The sequence below is a fragment of the Pavona decussata genome, unplaced genomic scaffold (assembly GCF_977016875.1).
Source record: "Pavona decussata unplaced genomic scaffold, jaPavDecu1.1 SCAFFOLD_179, whole genome shotgun sequence".
NCBI lineage: Eukaryota > Metazoa > Cnidaria > Anthozoa > Scleractinia > Agariciidae > Pavona > Pavona decussata.
The window spans coordinates 218395-240888 of record NW_028145589.1 but is presented as its reverse complement, the minus strand read 5'-3'; the positions used below and the strand labels follow the sequence as shown (position 1 = coordinate 240888).

The 22494-nt window shown below is 38.8% G+C and overlaps 1 protein-coding gene across 8 annotated transcripts in view; it reads right to left on the bottom strand.

Annotated features, from left to right (window-relative positions):
* Window positions 1-22494, bottom strand: part of LOC146463273 (uncharacterized) — a 42154-nt gene that overhangs the window by 7093 nt on the left and 12567 nt on the right. For 3 of the 8 annotated variants that reach the window (XM_085084642.1, XM_085084641.1, XM_085084643.1), the window contains one exon: window positions 20089-21542. In XM_085084642.1, coding sequence (XP_084940768.1) covers window positions 21235-21542 — 308 coding nt within the window. In that variant the 3' untranslated portion in view covers window positions 20089-21234. Of the gene's footprint in view, window positions 1-3739; window positions 3884-4651; window positions 4781-5413; window positions 6060-10139; window positions 10232-10322; window positions 10405-10439; window positions 10467-20088; window positions 21543-22494 lie in introns of those variants that run through there. The other 5 variants (XM_085084636.1, XM_085084640.1, XM_085084637.1 and 2 more) reach the window with 4 other exon arrangements.

Here is a 22494-nt window from a genome sequence, read left to right as displayed (position 1 = left end):
AATTTCCGGTGAGTCTCAGAATAAGCTGTTGAGAATGTACATGTAGTATGTAGATGAAAAAGAACATCAGCATGTCATAAAAGGGATAATTTTATTGAACAATCCCTAACTTATTTTAGTTAAGATTCAGGAATTTATTTGTATATAAATGTAGGTCTACAATGCTAAATCAATACAAAATAACTTGAGTAAATAAAATCAGAAATAGAAACATAACTTTTAATATGTATTGTGAAAGAATAATATTCAGCAGATGGATATTTTACCTCAACCATGATGGACAAAATTTTGACTACAACATGAAGCCTGGGTGATCACGATCCTAATGTTAATGTACAAGAAACTGTAATAATTTTTATTCTAAAATTTGGTTTGACAATTGCCAGTGAAAACGTTTGTACAAGAAAACATAATAACAGAAAAACAATAACTTATAGCAAGCTCTGATTATGTACAAAAGTTCTAATGACAAGGCTACACAGTGCAACATATTTCAACAGATGTTGTTCACAACATTAGTGCAAGTCAAAATCCCTCTCTAAATTATCAGCCTTTAACAAAACTTAAAAGTTACTGCCTTGTCTGCACAACTTTAACACATTTATAGTAGCTCAGAAAAATTGTAGTTTTTCCCTCGTGATGACCCACAAAATGTGGAATAACTATATTCTAGATAATGAATAATGTAACAAAACAGTGCAATCACAACATCAGCAAATGTTGTGCTACTATAAAAATTTGATAGGCATAATAATTGTGCAAGCACAGTGCTAAAAGACAAAAGAGTAGCAATTTGCTTGTAATTTACATGACCAAAACAATTTGACCCTCTAATTTTCTATTAAACTATCAAACATCAAGTAATGAATTCAAGGCTCAAAGTTACAAAATTTTTTATTTTTTTCATTGTTCCTGAGTAGTATATATAGTAGTAGAAGTCACAATTCATAACCATACTAAATCAGTTAAAAATAGGCTCCCCTGCTTACAAGTGACTTAGCTTATTGAGCAGGATTTGGTGACTTCACACACTCTGAAGCTGCAGTCTTGGGTATCGGCCTTGACAACAACATTGAGTTGAGGATCTACAGCAAAAAGAGAAAAAATCATGCACTTTAGTCAGTTCTTCTGTGTGATTACAGTGTTCACATTCGTTTTTAACTGATGGTGCTATTTTATTGTACATGTGGGCATTATAATACTCCACCAAATGACCTTCAACCTTAATCAAATCACAGGCAAATTAAAGTAATGTTATACTCGATCGAATAAGTCACCACACAAATAAAGCTTGCAATTGATTCTCAGTACAACTACAATCATCTGATTGTTCATTTCAACTAGCGCTACAACTACAAACTTACCCCATAAAGACGTTTGTAAATGTTTTATTTTAAAAATAAATAGGAAATGGCTACCTCGACAACCGAGATCAGATGAATTTGTAGCTAAATTCACAGAAGCACATGCATTCATTTGGTTGAATTGTGCATCACATTTTCAAGCCAGTCTTTTATCAAAATCATTGATATTAAAGCCTACCTGTTTCTAAAAAGTAGTTGTCCACGATTTGTTGCTTAAAGCCATCATTTTCTAGCTTAAAAGAAGAAAAAAACCGAGGAAATGTGCCTTGTTTTCTTGAGTCCTGCAAAAGAAACGGTCTTTCTGCGAGCCTGCAGTGTATAGCTGCTGACCAAATTTGGCTTTGCTCGTGCCCAGTCTTCCAAGTCTGATGGAAATCCAAGATGGCTGCCGCTCTTGGCCCGGTGGTTTCCCTGTTTCCTTTATAAAAGAAGTATTGTGCAAGCTAAGAAAGCGACAGGGTAATCATTTGATGAAGACTGTGAGCAAACTTTTAGCTATTGGAAATCACTCTTTATTTATAAGAATGAATTACTGAGTCTGAGTATCACTAAGACACTATCATGCTGCATGACAAGCACTGATCAGACAATCAGCTGAGTAAACTTATTTATTTGTCTATTGAATTATATCCTTTGGTGGGAAGCCATATAAAGCAGGAATCTTGGTGCAACATATCACAAATTTAAATTGCCAAAACGAAATTCCATATTCCACGTACCCGTTTCTCTGAGACATCCAAGCAATAGTTCCAAGCAAAAACCCAGCAGTATTGATGACATTGCATTATTGCAACTTTCAGAGTTTTAGTCAACAGTCTGTACTTTCCAACACCTTTAAGGTATAATTATTTACTCTGGAAGCTCAAACTCAGTAGAAACAGAAATTTTGATTCTTAATTTTAAAAGTGACAAATGTATTTGTTACTAAAGCGGGCAGATCTGTGTGACTTTCTTTCGAACAAACTATTTTAACTCTATATCTTCATCAAGAAACCACAAACGCTCAAATTTGCTGCCTCCACCTGCCCTTTCATCTCACAAGCTTAGGAGCAATAACCGTTTTATAATTCCGGTGTGCAAGACTAATCGTTAAAAGAACTCTTTTATTATTAGTCATTAGTAGGAGTATGTAGTTTTTTAAATAATGTCCTTTTTCCTCTCGCAGAGTTCTATGCATTCTTCTTTATTATATGTTACCTGTAATTATTAAATTTTTTGTATATTTTGTATATATATTTATGTTTTTCAGTTTCATACAATTTAATTATTTGTACACGCAATTCAGTCTTTGGACTGCGAAGTGTATTTGAATAAACAGTCTTATTGATTATATTAATAAAATAAATTACCAAATGCCTACACTGTAATTGCAAGTGTAATGGCCTTTTATTTTCCATCACCTTTTTTTTCTATTTATCATAGGGGTCTTGCAAACATCCTTATTAAATCCTTGAAGCTCATGAAGGATCCTGACAAAGGTCTTTGCAAGATCCTTACTATCAAGGATCCTTTTAAGATCCGTCAAAGATAATTCAGCTTAATTCAAAAATCCTTTAGGAGCCCTGAGGATCCGGACAAAGATCTTTGCAAGATCTTCGAAGGATCCTTATTAAATTGTTGAAGATTTTGGCAAAGATCTCTTGCAAGATCTTTGAAAGGATCTTTTAAAGATTCTTCAAAGATCCTCATTAAATCCTTGAGGATCCTGGTAAAGATCTTTGCAGGATCTTCAAAAGGATCTTTCTAAGATTCTTTAAAGATCCTCATTAAATCCTTGAGGATCCTGGCAAAGATCTTTGCAAGATCTTTAAAAGGATCTTTCTAAGATTCTTTAAAGATCCTCATTAAACCCTTGAGGATCCTGGCAAAGATCTTTGCAAGATCTTTAAAAGGATCTTTGTAAGATTCTTCAAAGATCCTCATTAAATCCTTGAGGATCCTGAAGGATCCTTGCAAAGATCTTTGCAAGATCTTTAAAAGGATCTTTGTAAGATTCTTCAAAGATCCTCATCAAATCTTTGAGGATCTTGAAGGATCCTTGCAAAGATCTTTGCAAGAATCTTTGCAAGGATCTTACAAAGATCCTTGCAAGATCCTTACCAATTCCTTGAGGATCTTTGCAGATAGTATAACAAGATCTTGCATATGCAGGATCTTTGAAGATCTTTGGAGGATCTTCAAAGATCCTATAAGGATCCTTTGAGGATCTTTATCTTTAAAGATCTTTGGCAGGTCTTTGAAGATCTTTAAAGATCCTTGAAGATCCTGTGAGGTTTTTCACCAGGGATGCCTACAGAATTGTAAGTCGTACATTTCCAGCGATTGTTTGCTATAGTTTTTCATAACAAGTTCATTTTCAAACAATATTGACTAACCACTCGTTTTTGAGTCTTGGCTGCCTTCCCGATGCAAAGGAGGTTTACTCTTTTTTTCTTCAAGCAATTTTGAAGGATTTGCAGATACTGCAGTTGATTGCTGTAACAAATTGCTTTTTGGTTGTTTGGTGTGAAGCATCATGGCTAAGAAAGCAATAACAATAAAAAATAATTTACTATAACCCCAAACTAGTGTAGTTCAGTTGCACCAGGTCAGTGATATAGAAAATTAAAGCACAAAATTACTTAACAAAGATATCAGCATGTCACAAACATGGCACATGGTGTAAGACTTAGTTTTGGCGAAAAGTAAACGCACAAAAGGTCTAGAAACCATTGTTGTGCAAATAGGCCTTAAGTATTTCAACACTCACTTCTTGATCAAGCGCATGCGCAAACGGCCTTAAAAGTCATGATGTGTAAAGAGTGTGGATATGCCTACAGTGAGAATTGTTAGTCGCACATTTTTAGCGACTGGTTGCTATAGTTTTTCATAACAAGTTTATTTTCAAACAATATTGTTCTTTACCTTCCAGTTTGACTGTTGCTGTTAAACAAGCAACCAGTGCAAGAATAAAACACTATCCTTATGTCAATCACAATCAGTAGCCTTCACATTATGTAAGGCTTCGCAACAAAAGCGTGAATCACATGTTAAATACTACATTATAAGGAAAGCCTGATAACAGAGTACTTAACATAAGTTTTTTCTCAATGTTCGCTCACAACAGTATGTTTGGATTAGCATGCATGCAATTTAAAAAGAGAAACATCAGTATCCAAGTTGGTGGAGTAGAAATGTAATTAACCAGGAACTGATAAATTGTTTGCTTTTAAGGCAGTTTTCTATGACCACAGTATTAGTCATGCTAAAAATTATTTTGTTATAATGTGAGCCTTACAGCCACTTACATGTACCATGAGGTCCTGGATTGCTTGCTAAAAGATCAGCTTCAGATGCACATGGGGTACCTTGAAAACTTGGGTTCCATTTTACTCTGGTGTCTGAGTGCAATGTGCTTGGACCTTGACTGGCATAAGCTTGAGGTGTGAAGAAAATAGAGTGTATTTGACATAAAAAATGCAATTAATAAAGAGAATAAAGTGTCTGTATCTTGAACTGGATTAACAAACAAAGAAACTTTATTAATTATAATTGTTAAAATGGTGCCAGAAAACGCAACTTTTCAAAAGTGCCACTTCCGTGCTCTTGTATGGATAACTTAAAAAGTACTTTTCAACAACTGCAGCTTCATAAATTTATTTCATAACTACACCAGTAGAACTGAATAAAGCAAGGGAGACAGCTTAATTTTTTCCAGACTTTTTTGGACACAGCAAACCATGCATCAGATGTTGTGTCCCTCCCAGCTTAAATGCTAATAATAGTGTAAAAAGGCCACTGAAAATAATATTACATTTTGCATTACTACATTTCCTGTTACTTTCTGTATTTATTAATTTAGCGTCAAAAGTTATCACAATTTGTGGTAACAAAGTTATTACATTTTGTGTCAAAAGCTGTTAAATTTTACATTACTATTATGTTTTGCGTCAAAATTTTTGCATTACTGTTACATTATGTGTCAAAAGTTATAATACATGTAATTATTACATTTTGTTTTGCTGTTACATTTTGTGGCATAACAGGGGCCTTAATGTTTCAAAACTTACACATTTCATCTGATTGTGGTGATGGTTGTGCCTCAACATTCTCTTGCCTATGCCTCTTTCGTCCCCTGTAGCAAATATATACAGTTGCTATCACTGCCGCGATAAGAAGCACAGAACCAACAACTGCAATTATACTGATACTTGTAGTTGAAAGTCTCTTGGAAGCATCAGTTCCACCAGGATGAGTAGGACTGCAAGACTTATCTAGCCTAGGGCTACACTGCTCATCCAAGCCTTGATCAATACATCCTTGTATCTTCTCATCCTTCCCATCCAAACAACAAGAAGAACATTTCTGGCAGTTATGAGGGGCCTTCTTTTTTAAATAAAACCCTTTTTCACATTTCCCACTGCATATGGTGTCTGATTTGTTGCTGCAAACCTCTTTTATTGGTTCACCCTTCGCACACTGATGACAAGCTTTGCATGAAGAGGAGTCCTCATGACTGGAGAATGTCCCAGCTTTGCAGGGAGAACAACTCACTTTTGGAGGATGGTGCAAAGTCATACCACATTTTGGCTTTAAACCAAGCCCTGGATGGCAAGTTGCACAAGTCAGACATCTTTTAAAGGTTCCATTTGGGTATATGATGGTAAATTCATTTCCACCACAAATTTTCCCTTCAGCAACATACACAAAAAGGACCTTTAAATTGAAAATTTATGAAAACGTTTAAGTTACATTGTACAATAATTATTTAAAGCTTCAAGTATTCAAATGTGTAGAGTGGGTTGGAGATACTGATACAGAGAGGTTTAAATAAAATCCAAATTCAATGTACAGTACCGGACAGAAGAAACCTAACAGGGAATGCATTACTGGAAAATTAGGGAATGCAAAGTGGAAGTTCAGGGAACGCTTAGGGGAGGCTAAAAATCACAGTACTGGACAGAAGAAACCTAACAGGGAACGCGTTACTGGATCAATTAGGGAACACAAAGTGGAACGCTTAGGGAACGCAAAGGGTACGCTAACGCGTTACGCGTTACTGGAACACTTTCTCGAAGACCAGAAAATCCAGTGGAACGGAGCAAAAGATGATGCGTAAAAATTATCAAAAAAACACTAAACTCCGATAAGTGATCCTTCGCAAATGTCGACGCTATATTGTTTCCCGAAATTCATTACGCGGGATGCCCTGAGGGGCATACCGTGTCTTAAAACAGGTCGATTTCTTTTAAATTTTCTTTGTCATAGCCACAAATCTGTACATTAATTTATTCATTAAACTCTCCCCTCTCCTACTCGGGATGTATTGTTCTGATTGTCTTCAACAAAAGTAGGTCAATCAAAATCTATTCTTGTCGCTTATATCACGAGGGAGGGGACCCACTCACCCCTACCTATGCGACGTCAAAGCATCATTTGATTTATTCATTAAACTGGATAAATTGTGGTGCCACATTGTTAACATGTTGTACTGGCTGTTTTCAAATGGAAATTTCATCATTTTGAAGCAGTAAATCGAAAGAATAACTTTTAAGAAACACTCAACATTTAAAACGGTGGAAATTGGATAGTTCCTGGCTAAGGAATCGTGCTTTGTTTGACAGTCCCAAACCACGATGGGAGACTTAAAAGAGGTCATTGAGAAGCTTACGTTATCGAATGAAATTTCCAAATTTCCGGTGAGACCCTGAGTAGCATAACACAAGGGAAACAACATAATGCGATCTTCGTGACTCAAACTATCCCATTAGCAAGGATAGTTTTATCAATCGGCGAAGCATACAGTTGGAATAAATGAATCAGCCACAGCATCTTGCGTAAATGCCAGTATAGCAGGCATCTTGTTTGGAATTAGTTTCCCCTGGCCAACAGTACTGCTTAATTTCAGAGAAAATCGCACAACGATCTTGTAAACAAGGTGTGGTTCGATGTGATAAAGGTGCTTTTGTGGCTTAAATGCTCACTAATCTCCTACTTTAGCTTCATAACAAATTTAAGCTGGCTTCAAACGAAAAGAAATGAATTGTTTTATGTTCAGAAAAACTATTTAGGTTTCAGAACCTCGTGGGAACCGTTCGAAGAGCCTGCTATCCTGATGTATGACGATAAATTATATGCATCCGAAGGTAGACAATCCACTTTGGATGTATGTCGAGATTTATCGCTTCCTAAAAGATTCCGATTTACAGAATTATTAAAACAGGTTGTTGAAGTATTTATTTGAAGAATAGTTTAGCGTGTACCATCAAGTGCGCGAAGTACAGGTAGAACCCAAAGCGCAAAGTAAACGACAATTAAACAGATCGATTTGCAATAGTTTGTCCCACTTCAGGTCCAGCCCGATTTCTTTCGTACAGTACTTGCCTGACGCTTTGATGTTTCAATATGCCAGCAGAATAAAGGCAAGTTCAATCGAAAACGGTTTATTGTTTCCTCGCGTCTGATCTGTTCATTGATGATATTAAAATGTTGGATGAGAATTTTTTAATTTTGTCCCGTGCATGGTTAAATTTGTCATGGAGATTCCCTGTTTGATTAAAACGTCGGATAGGAAAAGACTTAATACTGGTAAGGACACGTTTATGTTGTCCCCTTCCCTAATTTCATTGGCTATCTGGAAATCATTCTTTTTGAGTTGATGTAAATTTACAATCCGTTTTCTCGCATAAAGCGAGAGTTTGCCTACAGTATCTTTCCGACCAACACGAATGTCGTTCTGGGCACTCTAGACTGTGCACAAAAGTGTCAGAAGGAACGCGTTCCTGAAGATAATTAGCTGAACGCGTTCTCTCTAGCATTCCATTTTAAACTGGAACGCTCGGGGAACGCTAAGGGAACGCTTAGGGAACGCCAGGGGAATGCTGAGGGAACGCAAAGCAGAACGCTTTAAGAATGCGTTCAGTGCAGCGTTCTCTGTTAGGTTTTTTCCGTCCGGTAATTTTTGTACTACACAGTGTAGTAAAATAATTTTAAAAAAATCTCATAGCTTTTTTTCAGGCATTTTCTTTGGATTTGTTTCTATCACCTACAGCGAGTTATTGAGGGACTGGTTATGAAACCTTGCCATGAAAACAATGGTGCTCCAATTTAAGCGACCATGCACAATCCTTTGTTTTAATGTTCACACTACAGTTGAATATCTAAAACAGGAATGTTTGTATTGGTCAGTTAAAACATATTGTGGCTTGTGCACAGTCAAGGCCAAGAATGCTAACAAAAACATATAACAAAGAAATTTGTCAGGCTTTATAACCATTGCCTTTACAGTTCAAAGATATGAATTTCCTTACCATCGCTTCACTTCAACAGGTAATTATTCACAAATTCACAAAACAACAATTGGCTCCCAGTTGGCTCCATGGCTCAGTGGGTACTGAACACTGCATTGGTATTACAGAGGTCATGGGTTTGAATAACATTCAAGCGTGAATCGTATTTCAGCCATTCTTTTGTCACTGCTTGAGTTCCATATATAACAGCGATGCTCTCTTACTTATTAATCTTTCATCCAGAGTTTGTTAAATGTCACTTCCATGCAGTGTAGCATCAATTATTATCAAGCCAGATTAATGATTTTAGCGCACATCACCATGGGAAATTACATGCTATTAAATTTTATATCAAAAGAAACACTATTTTAAAGAGAGACATTTTAAGATTAAATATTTTCTTTCAAATGCTTTCTTTGAACCATCAAAGTTTGCTAAAAATGCTTCATTAGGCCTTGTATTTTTTTGACACTTCATACGAGCTGGATGAAATAATCCTTTAAGTCATAGTCCTTCTGAGAGCCACACAAACAAAAACAAATAAACCTGTAATAATCTATTCTATCTAATATCTTAGTAAGATTTCCACACAGCCCCATACCTTAATTATTTATGCTTGCCATTAATTTTTGGAAGAGGGTTTGTATAACAGTGGTGCATGTGTAATCAATGCACCTTAGCACTGTTAAGCTGGCAGGGGAAGGGGGGACTGGGGGAGGCAGGGCGTAGGGTGGGAATTTGACATTTTGGAGGAAATTTTCATTAAATACCTCACCCCATGGCTAGTGTACCAAAAGTACAGAAAAATCCCAACCTCGAGGAGCACAGTGATCCTTGGCAAAAACTGAAATTTAGAGGTCCCTTTTGCTGAGCTGATTTGTTGCCATGGTAACTGCTTTGATGTGAGAACTAGTCTAAAAGTATTGCCAAACAGCAGAGCCACAAATTAAGATGTTTACAGTTAGCCTACATGATCAGATGCAATTTTTTGAAACCTTTCATCATTTTACAAACTTGACAATAACGATAAACCCATACGACCCTCCTAAACGACTTTCCCGTCTCTTGGGAGTAATTGAGTCCCACTCGTAATCCGGCATACGGTGCAAAATAAAGATTTTGTCTCTAAAAATGCCACAGGTTGGCCAGGAGGCAATTATACCGGGCCTCACCGATGCAAAACATCTGTGCTATATGTTACCCAGCTGTCTCCTTCGTGATTTATTGTACCCGTTTAGTGAATTTGTAGTTACGATAATAGGAAGCTTAAGCACAGGCGTTCGTGAGCCACGGACGACGACCGGAGGTCGAATGTGTCCGTTTTTGGCGTGGTTTTGCGTCGAGTAACCACGGATAGGAAAAGCTGTTGTTAATGCCTGTGGCTTGGCGTTACGAACGCGATGGCGAGAAAACGCTCCAAAAAGGGAAAAATTCAATTTCCCGTTGTCGTCCGTGGCTCAAAAACGTCTGTGCCTTAAAGTTCCCTAATAACTGGCTAGCTACTTACCAAACATACGTCGAATATCAGCGTAACAAACAGGATTTTTGATCTCATATTGACGAATCATATATCACCTTAGTTGGTAAAAACGTTTGCCGCTGAAATCGAGATCAAAATGCCCAATTAACACTTATTAGACTTCATTACACTAAACTCTGCACCATAATCGAAAAGACTGATGAATGGAACCTGCATAGAAAAGGCTTCGAATGTGAACACACTAGTGAGTTTCCTATATAAAACTGCACCATCGTTCTAAAATACAACACAAATGGAGAAAAATTGAACCACGTTATTTTGGGTTACCTTCATCATAACGACTCCACAACTCTTTCTTACGCATTTCTTCTGCACTTGTAGTAAGTATGTCATATAATGCGTCATTTGTTCGTCACCCGGTTCCAGTTGATATAACGTACCCAAGCGTGAAGGAATTTATAAGCAGCTCTCTCAGTTCAGTTAGGTCGCCAAGGCAAGCAGAGTATGATATAATATTGGCTCGTGATAATTGCGGTCTGTAAAAGAATCTGGAACAGCGCTTAAAAGGGATCTTATTTTGAGGAGGGGGATGGGTTGTACAAATCCCCCCTCCCCCACCACATCCTGCAGTTACTCACCAAAAATTGATGCCCAGTGTACGTGTATCAAAGAAAGCTTTTCCTTGTAGCAAATCATACAATACCCTGGGTGCCAGAGGTTATTTTTTTTAGTTTGAAGCGGGAAATTACGCGGCGAAGCCGATGCAGTGAGGCGCGAAACGTCGAGAGGAAAATTCGCCTTCTATTTTGGTTTTTCAAGGATAATTTATTTTTATCAACGGGCCTCTGGCAGCCAGGGTAATCATACACCCTTCGTCATATCCTTCAATCCTGCACTTCCCAAAATCTCATCTATTGTGAAAAAACATATCAACATCCTCCAGTCCTCCGCCAACTGCAAACAAGTTTTCCCTCATCCACCAGTTATCGCCTACAAACGTAACGCAAGTCTACGTGATCTCCTGGTCCATTCCGAGCTACCTCAAAACAAGCCCTCCAACCAACAACCCGCTGGAATTCATAAATGCAACCACCCACGATGCCTAACTTGCTCATTTCTCCAAGAAGGTCAAACGAACTACACTTTTTTCAACACTAACGAATCACGCAAAATTTCTGACTACATATCTTGTAATTCCAAAAACCTAATCTATTTAATTCAATGTAAGAAGTGCCACTCCCAATACATTGGGGAGACAAAGCGCAAACTTAATGAACTTTTCGGGGAGCATCGCAGATCTATCCTGAATCACCATCAACTACTCAACCCCACTCCTGTCTCGCTACATTTCAACCAACCTGGCCACTCAATCAACGACGTCCAACTAATCCCGCTTGAACTTATACGCAGCAAACGTGACTCAGTTAGAAAGGCTCGTGAAGCTCATTTAATCAACAAAGCTAAAACATTGCACCCTCTTGGTATAAATAGACGCGACGAAACACGCCAATGACATGTCTCACACTTAGTCCTAAACAACCAATCATTGTCACACATTTTATATTTTAAATCTTCTTTGTAACGATCCTTTTATGTTTCTCACTTTTCTTTTTCGTTCAGCCCCCGAGGAAGGTTTGTATTGCAAACCGAAATATCGGGCAAAAAAATTTGTTTTTTTAAAAAACAAATATATTTCAGTTATTCTAGCTTTTGTTGTTTGCTCTCTCAAGCTTGTCACCTCCGCCGTTGGGATCAGTCTGCCGTTAATATTTTCTAATCATACAAAGCTTTTGGTCAGCAAAAAAAAAAAGAAAAATGGGGTCGAAAAAATTGCCCAGCCCCTCCCCCTCAAAAATAAAATGGTCCGGGAGAATTTGCACTCAGCCCCATCGTAGAAACAGCGTACACTACCCTGATGAGAAATGTAATAGAGAGCGACAGATCGCTGAATCGAATGATAATGCTTTGCATATGCATACCAAAGATAGTAACCGTTATTATCATCATCATCGTCATTATTATTCTTATTACTATTTTTATTATTATTATTTGGTCAATATTTCCCCTCCCACCCCATCCTCCTCTTAAAGTATTACCACTAATGAAAGTCACAAATTCACAAATTTTAGAAATTAAGGTTTTCTGATTGTTTGGAGCGAATTTCCAACCAAAATTTTTTTTAACCACTTTAAAACAGGAGCAATCTCCTATAATGGCTCCTGTTTTGAAACTAAAACAGACCCTATGTTTTCTTGCCGGTTTCATATTGCAAGTTAGGATCAACTGGATTTTAAAATAAAACCGAACTGTCCCCTTGTACAAAAAACATCACGTTTGATAGTTACCGGCCTGCTTGTGTTATTTTCCATGGAGAGACGCGAACTGAATATCTACTGAGCTAGTTTAAGGTGAGTCGTTATGTCTTCTCGGAGTTGATGGTGATTCATTCGTTTTTTTTTTGTTTGTAGACAGATAGCTTGAACGTTGAATACAGCAATCGTTTACTCTGTCACGTACCGTTGGTGTTATTACGATCCGCATAGAATATCCAGGGCTGTCAACCTCACACGTCTTCAAATATGGAGAACATGACTTCCCCGGCAAAACTCCTTGCATCAAGGCCAAATTAACGGGTTTCAGTGGGGGGGGGGGGGGGGGGGGCAGAACCGTACATTACACAATAATGAATATCAGATACAACACTAAAGATTACAGATTTTCTTGTAACATAGTAGAGTATACGACAAATAGAAAATTTCATCAAATGCAGACTGCAGACTTGCAGACCTGCAGACTTCCAGACTTGCAGACTCAACATACTGGCCTTTTCCAATTCATTTTAAAAATAATATTGTGTAACCTCCGCCATTCCACATCATGCGCTGCCCGCTTGGTATGATTTAAGGGTACTTGGTTGTCCTGAAGACTTGCCGACCTGCATACTTCCGGATTTTTGCGACTTTGGAATTTAACGAGAATTATGAGCTAGTGTTGTTGATTCCATGGAGTGTTGCTGATTCACTAGCTCGCGGCATTTAGTACGAGGCGATATAATCCCCTGTGGAGGCATGTATAATGTTTACGAAATTTTACGAGCTAAAATCTCGCACAGGAATTTTTAAATTCAAACTAACTTTAGCATGACGATCACTTGAGCAACACGTCTACATAATTTTTTGGTATTCTTACTTTGAACTTGGATATCTCAATAGCCAATCAAAAGCGCTGTGCAGCTATTTCGTTCTTGCCAGGCGTTCGATACCCGATAAATTCAATCCAACAGGCCTCGTTCGTCGGCGAGTTTACCCGATCCTGATATTTTAGAATGTAAAAAAAAAATCGCTAAAATTGTATTTTTGTCAGAAACTACCCGTGAAAGTAGCCAAGTATCCTTAAAGCGTACCAAACCGGGACAGCGCATGATGTAGAATGGCGTAGGTTACACAATATTATTCAGTTTTAAAATGAATTGGAAAAGGCCAGTATTTTGATTCTGCAAGTCTGCAGTCTGCAGTCTGCATTTGTCGCACACCGCTTCACAAGTCCAGCTCAAGGAAATCTGAAATCCTGTTGTGCTTTGTTCTTCTTGGCTGTTTGTACTTTTCCATTACCCTTGTGCAACAAACTACAGTCTGAGTCAGTTTACCACAACCTGCAGAAAGTGACTCATTTAATCGACCACCAGGAACACAGAGATCATTTTCCTTTCGCAACCGTCCACACTACCAGCTATCTACTTTACAATACTTGCACACGCCTTCCCTGCTTCGGATTACCCTAAGTATGGATATCCATCCTAATCCTGGTCCTGCCTCAGCACATATTCTCAAAGACTTCACCAACCCTGAGCAGCGTGTACTCTTCGACAAAGCCAAACGCCTCCAACTTAAACTCACCCGATACGAACACCGTCAATCTAATTACATCTATTACTACAATCACAAGATCATTCCCGAAGGCCTAATCATCAAATGTAGACCAACGTTTGAATCATCATCCTGTGAACAGTTACAGCGTCGATGGACAAAATTACTGACAAGAACATCTCGCGAAATGATTAAACTCCTTCAAATACAATGCAAGAAACACTTGACACTGCTAACTTCAGAATTTAATTCTATCCTGTATCAACTCAAATCTACGTGCTTTGATTCTACATTTGTTCACATTAAACACTTTCTTCAGACTTCGGCAGCCGAACTATCTCATGCACTCCTATCTAGAAAACGCAAGAAACAGTCCTCAACAGGTGAGTATGCCGCTCGCGCCTTTGCTCGTACACGTCAAAATAACCGTCCTAACCGACCACAACCTACTGTCACCCATTCGCAGTCACCTATTGACGCATCCACTAATCACATTCAACCCATTAACGCCCCTATCATCACCACTGCTAATAGTTCCACACCCATACGCAATCATAGACGTCGACGCAAACGAAAAACGACAACTAACAGATACTGGAGACGCGACAATCATAACATTCAACTAGACAGTAACGTAGTTATAAACTTAAGCAATGTCACGACTCTAACTCAAGACGAGACTCAACTGCTTGCTAGGGGCCTTTCCTTTTGCCCTACTCTACGCCAAATTGACTAGACTGAAATCCGAACTGATATTTTTTTGAGGTTAGCCGACATGTGCGACTCCTTGAGTTTTTTCATGATTTCCCACCCCAGACCAATCCTAACCCATTTCGTTCCAAAGGTACATGGACCCCTCCCCCCACAGGGACCCAGCACTCGACACTTTTTTAGACGCCGTGGACCTTTTCAATGTCACACCAGCCCCTGTACGTGACAATTTGACTACACGCGAACGCGATGCTCTTAAACGTCTCCGCAGACGCACTGACATTGTCATCAAGTCAGCAGACAAGGGCTCGGGCTTCGCATACGAATTTACGTAGAACGCATGCACCGTGACAAGATTATTGACGATCACACTAAACGTTTTTTAATACTGACTGGTCCCAAACCCGGACGATTTTACATACTACCCAAAATACACAAACAAGGTAACCTTGGACGTCCCATTGTTTCCAGTAACTCTCACCCTACAGAACGCATCTCTCAGTTTGTAGACTATCACCTCAAACCTCTGGTACAGACTACACAATCCTTCATAAAAGACACTACACACTTCCTTAACAAACTACAACAACTCGGACAATTACCCAATAACGCCATTCTTGTCACTCTGGACGTTTCTTCTCTCTACACCAACATACCTCATGACGAAGGCATCGACGTGTGTCGACACTTCCTCGAAACGCGTAACCGCACCCCTTCTACCATAAGTTCCGAAACTTTATGTGACCTCATACGCATGATCCTTACCATGAACAATTTTACGTTCAACGACAAACACTATCTACAGAATCACGGAACTGCTATGGGAACCAGAATGGCTCCTGCTTACGCCAATTTGTTTCTCGCCAAATTTGAGACGGACGCATTACTACGTGCTCCATTTCAACCATGCATATGGTGGCGCTTCATAGACGACATCTTCATGATATGGACACACTCTCTCGACGACCCCCAAACCTTCACTACTTATCTCAATAACATTCACCCCACTATTAAATTTACATCCAATTATTCTCTCACATCTATACCCTTTCTGGACGTCAGTGTGTCTCTCTATAACGGCACTATCACTACCGACCCTACTGACAAACATCAATACTTGTTACAGTCTTCATGTCATCCTAGACATACTAAGAGAGCCATTCCATTCAGCTTAGCTCTCAGACTTCGACGTATTTGTTCTTTTGACGAAACTTTTAAACTCCGAACAAACGAACTCAGAACCTATCTTAATTAACAAACGGGGATACAATCTTTCATTACTCAACCAAGAAATAGGACGTGTTAACGGCATCCCACGTTCCGACGCTATAGCTACGAAAAACACCTCCGACACCAACCAACCTATACGAGTACCCCTTGTCGTCACATACAATCCAGCCCTTCGTTCTGTATCATCCATTATTCACAAACACTTCAACATCCTATCTTCATCTCCCCGCCGCGCTAACGTTTTCAAAGCCACACTTCTTGTTGCCTTCCGACGGACCAACAACCTGAGTGATTTACTAGTTAGCACCAAACTACGTAATCTCACACAAAACAACCTACCCCATGGATCTTTTCGATGTGGAGACAACTCTTTAACTTGCAACTACATAACAGACGGACGTACCAGCTACACATTTCATTCTACCGGCGAAACTAGACATATTACTCATCATATAGACTGTAACTCTAAAAATGTTATTTACATGGTACACTGCAACCGCTGCCACAAACAATACATAGGAGAAACAAAACGACGACTTAAAGACCGTTTTAACCAACACCGTAGACCAGTCGACAAACAAACAAACAGTTCCAAACCCACCACAGTTTCAGAACATTTTCTTTCTAACGACCGTAACGCTTCTGACATACTACTAATTCCTCTCCAACTCATCAAATCTATTCGTGACAGTGTACGCAAAGCTAGAAAGGCATACCTCATCGACAGGTCAAACTATTGAACCCTTAGGTATTAATAGGAGAGATGAGACATGAACATTTTTCCCGTCTTTCATCTTCCTAAGTTATGTAATTAACTCATTGTTACGTATTTTGTTTTCGTCTACCACGTTGTAACGTTAGCTTATACCTATTTACCAGTTGTATTTTCAAATTTCAAATTGTAACGTTTTTGTTTATGTAACTTTAGCCTTTTTTCAGGTATCTATTGTAACTGTTTAAAATTGTAACGTATCTTGCCACAGGGTCAGTCTCAAACATACCCTGAAGAAGAAAGGCCGTGCCTTTCGAAATATTGGAAAATATACTTCCCTGACCGTGAAATTAGCCTTGCTCTTTTTTTAGATTGTTTGCTTCTTAAAAGAAGTCAATTTTTGTTAGCTTTGAACACTAAATTTTAAAATCTTTCTTTCAGAAATTCTGGGATCCGTCCCTGATTATTCAAGAGTTCCCTTACTGTTATAGAGTTGGTATCTCTTAGGGGTAAAAAGTAGTTCGGACCACGCCCAAAAACAGAATTATTGTACCAGCTAGTTAGGGGTTCTTTTCAAAATTTCCGACGATCACCCCCGTCGCATTTATATGGGAGCCCACCTGTTACAGTGCCATTTAAACTTTCTGACTCTAATCCACGTAGACTTGTTTAAAGTCCTTTCTCGTTCTGTGAAATAGCTTCCGGTACGGAGGCTACGCTGAGCCTTCACCGTCCGCCTCTTTCGTGCTCCACCCTGAGAAAGAAGTTCTGACCTCGACTGTACGCAACCCTATAATGACAAAAAATCTTGTATCTACTGTGTAGGAAGATCACCTATTCGCTTTAAAGTTTTGGACTCATTTTAGGGTCCTATTTTATTTCTTATTTGACTTCCCAGGCCCAATTATATTGCAAGATAAGATTATTCTCTATATAAAAATTCATTGCCTCCCGGAACGTTGAAAATCTATGTGTTTGTTAGTTATGACCAGTGATGGGTTGTGTAGCAAACATTAGCCTTTTCCGTTCATCAAAATACAGGAGATAGCGGAGAGAAAGACAGAGAACACGGGACGGAGGATATGATGAGGGAAAAAAGGAGAGAGTAGTTACTTTGCTGTCGAGTGATAGCCCTCTTCAGTCCTGAATTTTTCTATGGACAGTCAAGTCTCTTGGCTTTGTTGACATTGCTTTCCTGAAGTGTACAAATGAATGGTATGCCACTAGCACTATGGACACAAATGACGGATCAGAGAATTAACTCTGAAGCCGAGGACGTCGAGTGTTCGATTCCGTCGATCGAGGTCAATTAAAGATTTTTTTCTTTGCCTTTCACTCGTGACTTTTTCTTGTTGGATCTGACGAAAGTTATGAATTCCTCTTGGCTATTTTTTTTTAGCATATAAGTGATCATTTTTTACGGTGTAGTGTTACTTTTCTTCTCTTGACAACCTACTACAACTAATTTTTTCGAGGACAATTTCGTGCCCGAATCCCAGCAGACCAGTTTTTCCCAAAATTGGTCGACTGGAGCAGGGCGGGGGGGGGGGGGGGGGGGGGAAATGCATGTAGGACGGAATCTAGTGCAAATCCCGTCGAGATGATTACGTAAATAATAATAATGACAATGATAATAATAATAATGATAAAGGAAACGGTTGTGCCTGTAGTCGTCGGGGTGCTAAGTTCCGTAAGAAATAAGCTGAAAGGGCTGTTTAGAGCAAATCGGAATTTCGAACAGAATGACAACAATGTAAAAAGCTGCTCCCCTTGCATCGGCTCACATCTTACATCTTAAGAAAGATGTTGAAAGTCTCAGGCCACGACAAAGTTGTGTTGAGCCCAAGCCGTGATGTACTTGACTTCCTTGGGTAACAGCCCAGTCATATCATCTCAGGTTGTGAAACATGAACATAATAATAACCTAGAGGAGTTCATCAACTGTGGGGTACCATCAGTGCCTCATGTCCACTGGTTTGGACACCGTCCCTTCTTTCTCCCTTCTTCTCTCCTCTTTCTCCCTCCCGCCCCCCACCTCAAGAGAGCTTGCTCGCAGACTAGGGCTTTGGCGATCTGTTATTTCCGTTATTTCATGACCGGCCGATGTGTTTCATCAAGTCAGTAGTGATAAAGTAAAAACAAGCTAAAGTTTTTGGCAGCTGTTACGAATTACCGAAGGGTTCTGAATGAACTTTTATCCTGTATCGCTCTTCGCATTCTCGCGAAAATGTGAACACTACACGATTCCTTCAACTCGATTTTCACCGCTGTCGCTTATCCCTGTACTTTAAAGGGGAAGTATCATGGGGGTTTTGATATCTTTTGTTAAAAATGATGAAATAAGACCTTCAATCACCTGTCAAATAATTCTAGAATGACAAGAGGAACGAAATCAACTGAATTCTTGAAAGAAACAACTCGTGATCTGTTCTAGCGCATTTTGGAAACAAAAATGCGAGAACTTGAAAAACATTAGCCTAATATTTTTCAAGTTCCAATCCAAACCGGCCTACTGTCTCTGGCCAGAGGCACTAATCGACAGTTTTATTGCACTGGGGTGATAATTTTTAACAAACTTTACAATTATTTCGTTGTTTCTGCTGACAGTCAAACATTTTTGGGTTTTGAAATGACAGCAAATTTTCGTGATACTTCCCCTTTAATTTCTAACTCCTGTAATAACCCTTCTGTTTCATTGTTTGCAGGTAAACGTGGTGAATTAATGATAAAGTTTTGTTTTTCCTTTCACCAATGCTACTCAAGCAGTATACAGGACCAGACCTCTCACGGGTGTGATGCAGTGGATTGGGAGTGACGGGAGTGTCGCACATAAAGAATTGGACGTGTCCTTCCTTACGATTTTTTTTGTCTATGCAAAAGTTGCGTCTTGACATGCTGATTACAATTCGCAGATAAAAACATGGAGAGGGAAGGGGGGGGGGGGGGGTTAACTATTTTAATAGCTTTGGCCATACATTGCACGAAGAGCGGACCGCTCGTTTCATCGCCCAACCATTTCCCGCCCTAAAGTGTAGATGCACGGATTTGGGCTGGAAGCGATGTCGTGACGCTATTTAAGTCATCGTTTTCAAAAGCCCGTGTGTAAACGAACCGTTTTCAAGACGATGCGTTTTCAAAAGACAGGAGGTAGTCCATTTAGGAGAAATGATCTTAATTTAGATTTAAACAAACTGTCTGATATCGATATTCGTTCTTTCATCAGCGTTTTCGATCGTTCCATTGTGAACAATAGGCGAAAACGTATCTTAAAGTATGCCTTTTCAAACCGGAAAATGCGTTACTGTGTACAGGTCCTGGGCAGTTGTGAAATGAAGGCTGTGATGGCCATTCATCTATTTTGTCTTTCAACCATATTTCATTTACACACGAGTTTCTATTTCACAATTGAAAAGCTTGTAAATCCTCTGCCGGGCACTTTGAATAAACCACACCACCGTTACAAACATAAGGTTTTTATTTTCCTATAGCTGGTTGAAATAAAATACAATCTTTCACATTTTTCCCCTTGTCTAAATACATGTAATACTATTAAATATTGCAAGAACTGAGATTAATCACTAGTGATCGGTATACAAATAGGATGGGAAATAGTAAAATTACATAAATTTGTAGGCCAGCTACAATCTCCTAAATTCGGAACTACACCTAAGTCCGTGTTAATATGACACTACCAATACAAAAATACCTCTATATACTATTCAAAACTGAACAGGCTCCCAAGTGGGGTATAGGGCGAAAAGAAAAATTGGCGAGCCGGGCGAGTCTTCGCTCTATACCCTATTTGGGAGCCTGTTCACAGGCTATTAAAATCCTTCATATGGGCTCCACGTCGACAACGCATGAATTCTATAAAAAATTGTCTGTTATCTGGCAGCCACAGCCTGTGCGGTAAGTTTAAAATGTTTATGTAACAAGTTCTCAAGGGCTGCATGCACATTTTGCGGGGACTAATGGTTTGATGACCATCCATGAGATCCACGTTGGTGCTTAATTGTTTAAAACTTGATTCAATAAAAATATTCTAATCTTTGTACTCTGTCGTACACTGGAGTGGAGAACTCGAAATCTATACAACCATATAAAACACAAAGAAAATCAGTTTTCAGCGGTTACCAATAACACGCTACTCTTGCACCGCCTTCAGAAAGAAGCGGATAAAGTTGAGGTTTAGTGGACATCAATCAAAGAAAAGCCGTTGAAATTATTTTGAATTCTGACAGGATTCAACGCAACAGAGCTAAACAATTGTAATTAGAAGGTAAAACTTTATCAAAAACTTGCTTCCAAGCGAGTTACACTTTAAAAAAGATTTCACACTGCAAGCAGCGGTTTAATGGTCCACCTACCATTTCATACATCATCGAGTTCGCGAACTATCACGTACATGTACGTAGTTGACAGTCTCTTTTTAGTCTCGATCCTCGATCCTCGATCCTCGAAACGAGTGAGAATCGAGTATTGCGGATCGAGGCTTAGTAATCGCGAATCGAGTCGTGCATCAGGTCTCGCAAGGTCGAGAAAATAATGAGTTTGTCGCTTGACAGTGAATTGCCAGGGGAATAATTTTTTTCGGATCTGTTAATCAGACATACGCATCTCCTTCTCGACGCAAAAAGTGATCCTCAAGAATTTTCACCACATCAAACCTCATGATTTTGTCGTCTTTTAGCAACTTACAGAAATCGTAAACAGTCAAGTTGGGCTTGGATCCCATTAGAAATTCCATGAGTTTTTTTCCAGGTTCCTTGCCTAAAGCTCCTATTTGGTGGTTTTTCATACCATAGTGAGCAGCTACCTGCCTCCAATCTCCCAGGCCATATCTCTTGTTTTCCAGGAGTGATGCAACATCATCTCTGGTATTAAGGTCTAACTCTGCCAGAAGTTTGGGTCCTGAAAACCAGCAAAGAGGTACAAAATGGCTTTAATTTATCAAGTCACTGGAAAACACTCAATACTCTACTAGATGTAGAGTCACAAGTCATATTCATCGTTACAATACTAGAAATTGCAATTCCTTTTGCTTATTTCCCTGTAGAACGAATATCGATATCAGACAGTTTGTTTAAATCTAAATTAAGATCATTTCTCCTAAATGGACTACTCCTGTTTTGAACGTGCTGTTTTATGTTTTGCTGCCGGTGTGTGTTTGATTGTGTACTTGCTTTTTAACCTTAATGTACTGGTAAATTAAATAAACTACACCTAAAATCCTGATTCAAAGTTGTAATTTTTTTGAGGAGCCCGTAGCTCGTATAAGCTCCAATGGTTTCTCTATGGGCATCCTTGCCATATGTTTCTCTCTATTTTGCTATTTATTTATCTTTTATATTTTAATATATATTTATCTTGTAACGATGTGCAAGAATAATGGCAAAAAAAAAATAATAATAATAAACTGATAATCTGAAACTGAAAACAGATGTGCGGTTTCTAGGCTTCATTAATAGCTGCTTGTACTATCTCTTTCACAGCGTGGTTATGTCTCTTTTTACTTTGGGGTGCTACTAGTTATAACAGGTATCTTTAGTTTCTAAAATTGATAAGTTTCCCAATAGAGCAGTTAGTGTTGGCTTCCTAAATAAAAGGTTACATTCTTAGCACACCTCTTGGAAACTTCAAACAGGAAATTGTGGAAAAACACCATCAGAACTAGGCTGCTAAGCAATAGAGGCAATTAAATACTACCCTTAGTCAGAACCAAACATTTTTAGAGTTGTTTCATGACCAGGTGTATTTTAAATCGAGAGGGTTTTAGCGCCGACTATTTTCTTTTATCTCCGAGACTGAACCAGGGCAAGTGAAACGTTGGTTGTGAACAAAACAAATCAGTCAAGCATCAAGC